Here is an 11240-nt window from a genome sequence, read left to right as displayed (position 1 = left end):
CTCTGAACAGACATAAAATGATTCACACGGGAGAAAAACCATTTCATTGTGGATTTTGTGGGAAAGGCTTCAATCGCAAGGAGACCCTCATTGACCATATCCAGAATCATACAGGAGAAAAACCATTTAGCTGTGGTGACTGCGGGAAAAGCTTCAACAGGAAGAGGAACCTAACTTCTCATTTACTGACTCACACGGAAGAGAAACCATTTACCTGTGGTGACTGTGGGAAAAGCTTCAAGCAAAAGAGTGACTTAACCAAACATATAATGATTCACATGGAAGAGAAACCATTTAAATGTGGAGAATGTGGAAAAAGCTTCAATTACAAGGTTAACCTCAACAGGCATATGCTGTTCATCCACAAAGAAAGAAAACAGGAAGATAGTGGAAAGAAGAAAGACAATTAAGACACAGAGATCTTCTGTCAGGAGATTAGAATAAGAAGCAGGATATGGACAAGACTGTTAAGAAAGCAAATCAACTCTGGATCATTCATCTTGTAGGTGTGTCGTTCCATGAAATTAGTGCCTTTTGCGTCCCTTTGATATTTTAAGTAGATTTTGTGCATGAATATTGAATTGTTAAGCCTGTTACATTAAATTACGTGCCCTGTAATATATCATAGATCACATGGAAAATTGAATAAATCAGATTTTTTAATATGGAGAAAGACTTGCTACATTGCGAGAATTCAGCATTTTGACATACAGTTGAAACAGATTGGAGAATTCCAGAAAATGACGTCATGGCTTTACAAGATTTTGATAGGCTAATTGACATAATTTGAGTCCAATTGGAGGTGTACATGTGGATGTATTTCAAGGCCTACCTTCAAACTCTGTGCCTCTGCTTGACATCATGGGAAAATCAAAAGAATTCATCCAAGACCTCAGAAAAAAATTGTACACCTCCACATGTCTGGTTCATCCTTGGGAGCAATTTCCAAACGCCTGAAGGTACCGCGTTCATCTTTACAAACAATAGTACGCAAGTATAAACACCATGGGACCACTCAGCCGTCATACCGTTCTGTCTCCTAGAGATTAACGTACTTTGGTGTGAAAAGTACAAATCAATCCCAGAACAGCAGCAAAGGACCTTGTGAAGATGCTGGAGAAAACAGATACAAAAGTATCTATATCCACAGTAAAACGAGTCCTATATCGATATAACCTGAAAGTCCGCTCATCAAGGAAGAAACCACTGCTCCAAAACCGCCATGAAAAAGCCAGACTAAGGTTTGCAACTGCACATGGGGACAAAGATCATACTTTTTGGAGAAATGTCCTCTGGTCTGATGAAACAGAAATAGAACTGTTTGGCCACCTGGAGGAAAAAGGGGAGGCTTGCAATCTGAAGAACACCATCCCAACCGTGAAGCACGGGGGTGGCCGCATCATGTTGTGCACTTCACAAAATACATGGCATCATGAGACGTGGATGTGGATATATTGAAGCAACATCTCATGACATCAGTCAGGAAGTTAAAGCTTGGTCGCAAATGGGTCTTCCAAATGGACAGTGACCCCAAGCATACTTCCAAAGTTGTGACAAAATGGCTTATGGACAACAAAGTCACGGTATTGGAGTGGCCATCACAAAGCCCTGACCTCAACTATCGACAATTTGTGGACTCAATTGAAAAAGCGTGTGTGAGCAAGGAGGCCTACAAACCTGACTCAGTTACACCAGCTTTGTCAAGAGGAATGGGCCAAAATTCACCCAACTTATTGTGGGAAGCTTGTGGAAGACTACCCGAAACGTTTGACCCAAGTTAAACAATTTAAAGGCAATGCTACCAAATACTAATTGAGTGTATGTGAACTTCTGACCCACTGGGATTGTGATGAAATAAATGAAAGCTGAAATAAATAATTCTCTCTACTATTATTCGGACATTTCACATTCTTAAAATAAGGTGGTGATCCTAACTGACGTAAGACAGGGAATCTTTACTAGGATTGAATGTCAGGAATTGTGAAAAACTGAGTTTAAATGTATTTGGCTAAGGTCTACGTAAACGTCCGACTTCAACTGTATGTCCCTCTGTGCATCATCTGTGACTTCTAGGAAGATTTTAACCCACTTAACCCCAATATTTCTCCCAAGTTTTCACCATCATTGTAAAGCCCTATGTATTTGGTTGCGTTGACAAAGTTATTTCAGAAGTTATTTTTATTGGTGATTCACTTTAAGGAAACCCCCCCCCCCCCCCCCCACACACACACACACACACACACCTGTCCCTCATTTTAAGGGCAACCCTGTTACGTGAGCTGAGCTCTTGTTTTAATATGGTGTAACTATATTTTTTTCATCTAATAGTCAAATTAACATCTAATAGTCAAATTAACATCTAATAGTCAAATCATAGTGTAAAAGCATCACGAGGATTTATGGCTGATTTAAGATGAATTTGTCACCCCTGTTACCTTATTTGGCACTTAATAGTCACTATCGTATTTTTTTATTTAACATCTTGAGATGGGAAAAGTGTTATTGTTATTTTTTTCATCCCCATCAAAATCTTGTCTGTTTCAGAATGAGATGTGTATTTTTTGGCACGGGCTGCGTCTCAATCTATCCCATCCGCCGATGTCGGCCTTCCCCGTCTGTGGTGGAAGGTGGCAGAGCTTCAGCGGGGTTTGTCAGACCAGGAAACATCCCGAAAATCTTTCTTCTCACAAAAACATCTGTAGCGTCCCAACTCATATGATCTCTGTATGGAAAGATAAGACTCTCATGAGCATGATGGTGTTTTGCTCTACAACCCCACAAGCCGTCTTGGGACACATCTGAAGGTGTCCCTGTACCGGGACAAAAAAATTAATGGAAGTGGATAAGGCATTTCCACGTGAAAAGTATACGGGTAATTACACTAATTATTGTTTTTTTTAATGAGTTTTCTTATCTCTCTCAGATATAGCACAGACACTTCAAAAACATAACTCCTTTAGATTTATTTTTGACTGTTTTTCCATGTCAGAATCTGTTAATTCATGTGTTTCTATGGGCTAATAGCAGTTAGGCCAAATTCAATGTTTCATTAAATAATTTCCTAAATATATTTTGATACATAAAAATTGAAATAGCTAAATGATCCTTGGTATGAACATCTTAAAATAATTCCATATGTTAGCTTAGTAGAAACCCAGTCCCGGGCCCTTAGACTTTAGTTACAGTTACTGAAATAAAACAGATCTTGGTCAGCAAGAAACTTCCGTGAGTTTGGCAAACACAAAATTGCAGAGATAGAAAAGTTTGATAAATAGCAAGTTAGGTTCTCCATGTTGGCTCCATGTCCAGCACTGGTTGTGTGACTTCCACCGGGGCCCCTTAGACTTTAAGGAGTTAAGTTGAACACGTGAGTTTTCAAATTAGGTTACACTACTCAAAAGGCACCTAATTGGTGGGAACGACCCAGGTTTCAGATAAATGGATCATTTATTTACTTTTGTAAAACATTATTCTATGTAAATAAGTTTTTATTTAATTTGAATAATGATATAATGGTCAAACAGTACAGTATAGGCTGTTGTTCAAAGTGTGGTGTTGATGTTTTCACGTTAGAAACCAGAATTTCCCAGGCATTGGTTTTGGAATGTTTTGAGACTGTTGATACATTCAACATTTTGTACTAAACATTTTAAATAAAAAACAACTCATTAACTAATCAATTATTTTATTAGAAACATTTATCCCTCCACACACACACACTTATGCCGTGTTCACGTGCTTGTCGGAACTAGGAAACTCAGACATTTCTGACTTGCTAATTGTTTGAATGCAGCACGCAGTGGCAACCCATCATTCAGGGCAGGTGGTGCAGAGAACCACCTGTTTTGAGACTCACCTGTTTAGCATGCATGTTTTGCATGTTATTTTGGCATTGATACGTGTCACATAACAGTTTGCAAACAATGTAAATAAAATAAATTGTTAATAAATCTGCATACAAAATGGTCTCTTTTTTTGTTTTCTTGAGTAAGGCTGCTCCAAAATGCAGGTGTTTCAGCCTAGCTCAGTGCAGTCTGTGGTGGTGGGGCAGCCAGCGGAAAATACGAAGTGTAGGGGTTGGTAATGTTCTCTAGTTGCGCCGTGATTGGCTCAGTGTCCTGTCACTCATGGGGACAACACATCACAGCAAAATCTACGGGGAGAGCTTGAAAATTCAAGCCCCTTCGATGCTGCCATACATTATAGGTGCCCATCCAAGAAGGCTCAAGGTCATGGGCCACAGATAAAATGACGTCAAATCATGTTATCTCTACCATAGCTTTGATTGGACTGATCATGACAACATCATACTTTCAAGATCTTAGTAGCAAGCTAGCAGTCATCATCATGAATCAAGTCAATAATTGACTTGAAAATCCTTTTCAATCCTTGTCATATGAAAAGAAATTATGAAGAGAAATGATAGATAAAACTTATCGGTGCTCATCGACCATTGGACATTAACATTACACAACAAGTTGGAATTAGAAAAATTCAACAATAAGTGGTTTGGAAGGAATCAGTGGCTAACTGCAAATAAATCACAAGCCTGCTACTCAGTGTAGTGGGTGTGTAGTCCAAGTCTCAGTTTAAGGGTTTCTTTTCCAAGCTTAAAAGGATAAACATTCAACATGGGCCATGCTGTCCAGCATGACGTCTGCCGCAATCAAACAACTGGAAATTCAGAACTGGGAAATGTCAGACTTCAGTGAGTTCAAGACAACTGGGAAAACGAGCTCCTCAGGGAAAATACGTTTTGAACGGTCATTAAACTCGGAATTCCAAGTCGGGAACTCGGGCCTCTTTAGAGAGCTCCAACCTGAAGATCACTGGCGTAATGATTCAACTTTGTTTTTCCCCCAGTTGTCTGAAAGCACCATACATCCAGAGAATGCCAGACTTTGATGGCAAAGTTTGATGACAAAATTTACCCACAAAGGACCACCAGAGTTCCAGTGATCACAGTAGAACAGGGTGAGTCAAAAAAAGTATTGTATGCTGCTGCATAAATTATGTAATATGACAGGGAGATATGTATCCTGCAGCTAAGAAAGTAATACTAAGTGTATGTTGTGTAGTAAGCTGTTCATAATTTAGCCTACTGTTCTGACTTGGTGGTGCAGACGTAGCCTATAGCCTGTTTTTGAAAAATGTCATGTCATGTCATGTCATAAAATATTGTAAGAGCTTTCATTGTCTGCTTATGAGCTGTCTTTATTTATCCTACGGTTCTGACTTGGTGTACAGGGAGATTACTGTAACAAGGGCCCATGTTCTGAATTCTGTCGCTGTACATTTCAAAAGACTTAATTGTCTGTAGAAACCACATTTGTTTAAGCAAGTCAGCCATATCAGCTATGTTTTTTTTAAAGGCTGTAAATGAGGCTGAATGAACTGTTTCGCTGCCAGACAAGGCTCCGCTGATAGCCAGGTGTAGCAGTGGTATTGTGTTGGGACTGCTGGTGAGGCCCAAACAGTTGCGGTCACCGTTTTCACCGTTATAGTGCAATTAATGTATTGTTTAGTGTTGTGTAGTGGCTTTGCTGGCATGCATCTATAAAAACATTTTGTGTTTGCTCCACTAAGATTTACATGCTACAATGACTACTGGCAGCACGTGTATAACTACAGTTTCCTAGTTCCGACTAGTGTGGCAATAACTATTGCAGGTGTGAGGGCATTTTCTGTTGAACCTTACTAATGCTTGTGTACTAAAATATCCTTCTTTAAGCCTAGGCATTGGGCTTGAGATAGTTAAAGAAAGTAACTCATATAAGATAGAAAAGTGTGTGTGTATTAATAAGAGGCCCGATCTAACTGTTCTGTGTGTGTAGAATGACCCCATGATACCTGGGCGCTCAGCCAAGATCTGACAGAAACTAACTGGTTCCTTTTAGCTTAACTGGAGACAGAGGAACGTGTTATATTCTGCACACCAGTGATAAAGCTATTAATCTATTTGGAGCCTGTTTCTGGGCGAAATATTCATGTTTTGTGTGTGTGTGTGTTCTGTGTGTGTGGCCAGTACGACCATACATAGAGGAAGTATATCTGGAGTGACTCCCTGTCATTCTGGCTGTTGTCCTCTCTCAGTTGCGAAAGACTGAGGCAACCTTTTCACCCAGTTTTCTCCCCTCACACACACAAACACATACATAGGATCACGTGTTTTGCAGATGCTTGCTTGGGGTAGTTTGACTATATAAATGTTCCTGTACTCTTTGTACAGGAGGCTCCCACTCCATTTCACCTGCGTGGGTGGTGTGACCAGCCTCCTGATTATAATACGTTTTTAATAAAAGTAATACCTTGATTGATTGTTGACTTTGCCTCTCCTCATTATTAGTTAAAGGTAGAAATTCCACCACACAGGTGAAATGGTTGGGGGGAAAAAAAGAAAAAAAAAACGTGGCAGGATGTGAAACATCTGAAAACAAGGCCCTTTATCTAAATAAAAACATTCACAATTTCCTACAATACATCATGTATGGGGAATATCGAAGACACGATGTCATACCCATGCCTAGTATAAATTTGTAAGAAAATAAATCATTCGGTTAGAGATCTTGGATTTGACCATCAGAAATGAGGTTAAAGAATAATTATGTGTACGATGCCTCTGTCGAAATGCGCATTGGCCAGGTGGGAAACGTCTAAAGACTATCCAGTCTGCTCCAGGAGCTCATCCAGCTCCAGATTACGGATGATACTGATCAACCCCTTACTGATGCGATAGGTGTGCTGGGGGTCAAAAGCATCTCTGTGATGATCATGTTGGGTCACGTAGATTCTGCCCAACACACGGTCTGACTGCATGCTGATAATGATCCGGTCGATGTTGCTGTCGTCATTGTGTCCTGTGTAGTTTTTGCGGACATAACGCGGTATGTTCCTAGACCCAGGGGCATTGAGATTGCCCACTTCGTAGTATGGTAAGCCCTGGTCTGGTAGCAGTTGGTTACGTTGGCCATCATGCTCCTCTATTTTGTCGAAGAAGCGGTGGAAGCCAAACATCTTCTTCTCAGGGTTGCTCACTGTCAACATTTCACCCTTTTTGTTGAATTTGATGTAGTCGTGGGCGAACCAGTGAAGGAGATGGAGGCCGTGTCTAGGTCGAGGTGTACCAAAGCCAGATGACTGGAGGTGTCTCATTTCGTTAAGTGTGTCCATGGAGGAAGGACAAGGAAGTGCGTATCCAGTCTGCTCCAGGAGATCATCCAGGTCCAGATTACGGATGATACTGATCAACCCCTTACTGATGCGATAGGTGTGCTGGGGGTCAAAAGCACCTCTGTGATGATCATGTTGGGTCACGTAGATTCTGTCCAACACACGGTCTGACTGGAGGCTGATAATGATCCGGTCTATGTTGCTGTCGTTATTGTGTCCTGTGTGGTTTTTGCGGACATCATGCGGTAGGTCCTCAGACTTTGCAGCATTCAGATTGCCCACTTCGTAGTACGGTAAGTCCTGGTCTGGTAGCAGTTGGTTACATTGGCCATCATGCTCCTCTATGTTGTCAAAGAAGCGGTGGAAGCCAAACGCCTTCTTCTTAGGGTTGCGCACTGTCACCATCTCGCTGTCGTTGTTGAATGTGACATAGTCGTTGGAGAACCAGTGAAGGAGTTGAAGGCCGTGTCTAGGCCGGGGTCTACCAAAGCCAGACGATTGGAGGTGATCAATTTCGTTCAGTGTCTCCATGGTTATGATGTAATCTAGAAAGGAGGGAGGGCAAGGTAGAAAAGGTGGAAAGATGGAGAGAGAATAAGAGTGGGTTTTGATTGTCAAAGAGTGCTAGCAAAACATTTATTGAACTGTTCTAAGTGAAAGAGGACACACACTTTTCTGTCATTGTCTCTACAGAGTGGTCCTTGAGAAAATGGTTTGCATCCTCTTCTCAACACGACAGAAAAACACACTAACTAGAGGTGGACTTCACCCTTATGGTCCTTTTGCTGTTCTGCCTATCTGCCCTTCAATGGAAATCTGAACAATAAAAGAGATATAATCAAAGGTGTCTGCAAAGGCAGGACAGTCAAGTTGCATCTGACTGTAAAACTAGAGGAGCAGTGTAATTTCTCGTGACCATTCATAGAGGCCAGGAGGGTACCGGCTTAGGTGTACACGCCTGAAGGCAGCAGGCCCACCGGTTCAGGAAATGGTGGGTACCCCAAGTCAGGAGGCCGAGACCCTAGCAAGGCGGGAAGCCTAGGGCCTCACAAGGCAGGGGACTCATAGCCAGCTACTACTAAGGCCACAAACTGCTGGAGACTAGGAGCCTAACTGGGCATGAGACATACAGTAGGGCCTAGGACTAGAACAGGACACTACGGGATGTGTTTCAAGTTTTATTGTCACATGCACAAGTACAGTGAAATGCCTTGCTAACTTTCTTCAAATCGAACGAGGGACTGTGGACCTATGGAACAGGTAGCCTAGTAACTGGACAGAAGACAATCCGATAGGGTGAGATGTTTTTCATCATCAATGGCAGATCAGTATTGGGGTTATGGTCATCTGAGTCTAGATCTGTGGGTAGTGTGAATGTATCCCAGTTGGGTTACTATTTATTAATCCACATATAATTATAAATAAAATTCCCAGTGCAAAATCCCCTCTCCCTTTCATATTTTAGCCATCATTAAACTGATGATCACGTGATCAACCTTCTGAGCCTGAAATGTGTCCTCAAGAGGAATTTGCATTTCAATACAGACTTCTCAGCTCGCACAAAACGTTCTAAGAATCATAAAGCATGGTGAGAGTGTTGTTGTCCTATGGTTATTTAGCAAACATCCTTCCCTGGGAATGTTGAAGGATAGTGGCTTGGCTTTGGTACATTATCAGCACATTTAAGGAACTTAACAAAAAAAAAAATCTGGCAAGGCGTGCTTGTAAAACAATTCGAAAACATTTAGGCCTACATTGTTGTCTTAAATCAGTCAAACCTCATTGCAAGATACCGTCTTTGAGCAAACCTTGAACGTCTTGTCCAACTAGTCTAATACAACAACCAAGAATTTCTGTAGCCAGCCAGCTTACTTCCTTATGTCCATCATTATGCAGAAGACATGTTTACAAATTGTACATTGAATGCAAATAAATATTTAAAATGAACAACTTACCTATTTTGAATGAAGTATTTTCAATGTTTGTGAAGTGGGAATATGTTAGGCTGCTATGGAGTTACAATTGTATAGCAATAGTTTCACTTTTAGCCTGCCGAGTTGTTTATATGCAGAATGTAGACGTGTCCTAACCACTCCCCAAAGTTCCATGGGCAAAAAGCCACGGCTATTTAACACTATAATCTCCTAATGTTATTTTGTAAAAATGTTTTTGTTGTTGTTGCCAACTCTCAACTAAAATCACAGTTTATCAGTATGCTTAGTAACACAATATACAAACTCCCATCTGTTAATTGGATCTGAAAATAATTCCAATACATGAATTGAAATGGCTTGCGTTCAACTGTCCAAAATGAAATTCAAGCCGGTAATCACAATACATTTCATTGAATGCTGAAAACGATGAGCAGCATGCCACCCTTTTCAAATCTTGTAATAATTGTAAAGCGACCACACTGGGTGGTTTGCATTTTTCATTAATCCCCTCTAGAGAGAGTCCTGGTATGTCAATATGTACACATTAATTTAGAATCAACTCAGTATTTAAGACATGAGTCATACTTTCAATGCCACATATTCTTTAGATTCAGAGATGTCTCTGACGTAAGAGGTACATGGAATGTTGAATGACCAACCTTTTGTTTCAATAATTGTAAATCTTGTGCCATTTCCATGTCTCACAGTCACAAAACTTGACCTGAAAGAGGACAAACTGTACTAACAGGTTCTTCGTTGTCACACGGACACATGAGAGAATCAATGCCTCAGGGAAGGTAATGCAAACAACATATTTTGCATTGCCTGCCCTGAATCATTCATTCATGTGTCAGTGTGACAACGAAGAACCTGTTTGGCAGAATAAGGCAACAGTGTAAAATCATGTTTAATTCCAGGACTATAAACTTCATTTTATCAACACAGAAGTTAGACAGTGTTATGCTTGAATGTTTTTAGTTGAGCTACATCTAATGACAATGCTTTCCTTTCAAATGACACAACTGGGATTGGTAACTATGGGCGTTTACTTAACGCCTCCTGCAACACCCAAATTTGCAAAGCTGCTGGTTATAAGCGCAGTGTGTCTTTCTAAAAACGTGTTTTGCGAAGAGGTGCTGAAGGGGAAAGGTATGTATTCTCAGATGAACGTGTATTCCAACATCAAACATGTCGTCCTACAATCTGATGTGACGTGGAGAATTACTCTCTCCATTTCATGATGCGTCTTTCCACAATAATCCTTTTTTGTTTGAAAAATATAAAATATTTTTCTATAAAATAAGGATGATGGATATTTTTTTAAAGGGGGTTGTAAAAGTAAGAGTATGCAAGAGAAATTCTACAGGAAGAGAGACTGCAGATTCTTTCAAACAACAGTTTTGTCTACGCAGATTAAGATAGTTGACGTTGCCACCGTTGTCTGTTCCCTCCAGCATGTTTCCACACATCTGAATTCCTGTCGATTGATAAAACAGAATGTCACAAACTGCAGTCGTGTCCCAAAGGGCTCTTATCTGTACATCCAGACGTATGACTAAGTCACACGACAAGCTTGTATCAGTAAAAATACTAACATAACATAATAGACAATTCTCTAAGTAAAAACAGCATAGTGTGTCAAATTAACGGTATACTATGTAATTCATATTTAATTTCCACCCCAAGTATCATTTAAACAATGATATTAACTGGCCAACGACATTCTTTTTTTTGTGTGTTTTTTCTCTCCCAGATAAATCAAGTGCATCAATCAACAGGGCAATATAAAATCTAAACGATCTCAAATCAAATGACCAGACAAAACAGGGCAGATAAATAGAGGAGGAGGGGGGGTTGGAAAGAGGATACAGATTTAGGGTAAGGAGACCATCAGAGGAGGAGCAGAGGGAGCAGGGGAGGGGGGGGACATAGACTGGGAGAAGATCAGAGAGGTAGGTGGATCCAGTGTAGATTGATAAGGATTGGTTTGATGTGTTTAGTTGATCCGGTGTGGATTCTGGAGAGTTCAGAACCATTAGGAGTCGATTGCTGAGTTTGGTGGGGGATCTGGTGAGGAGAGTGTTACAGTATTTCAGTCGGGACGTAACGGCGGCATGGATGAGGGTTTCGGTGCTG

General features: G+C 40.7%; 1 protein-coding gene across 1 annotated transcript; it reads right to left on the bottom strand.

Annotated features, from left to right (window-relative positions):
• Window positions 1-2735: 2735 nt before the first annotated feature.
• Window positions 2736-9261, bottom strand: LOC110534404. The gene is made up of 2 exons (XM_021619261.2): window positions 9126-9261; window positions 2736-7715 (listed from the first exon to the last, which is right to left on the bottom strand). The coding sequence occupies exon 2, from the start codon at window positions 7699-7701 to the stop codon at window positions 6661-6663; it is 1041 nt and encodes a 346-aa protein (XP_021474936.2). The 5' UTR covers window positions 7702-7715; window positions 9126-9261; the 3' UTR covers window positions 2736-6660.
• Window positions 9262-11240: the final 1979 nt, after the last annotated feature.

This window comes from Oncorhynchus mykiss, chromosome 10 (genome assembly GCF_013265735.2).
Source record: "Oncorhynchus mykiss isolate Arlee chromosome 10, USDA_OmykA_1.1, whole genome shotgun sequence".
NCBI lineage: Eukaryota > Metazoa > Chordata > Actinopteri > Salmoniformes > Salmonidae > Oncorhynchus > Oncorhynchus mykiss.
The sequence above is the reverse complement of the archived record's forward strand: the minus strand, read 5'-3'. Positions and strand labels throughout refer to the sequence as shown.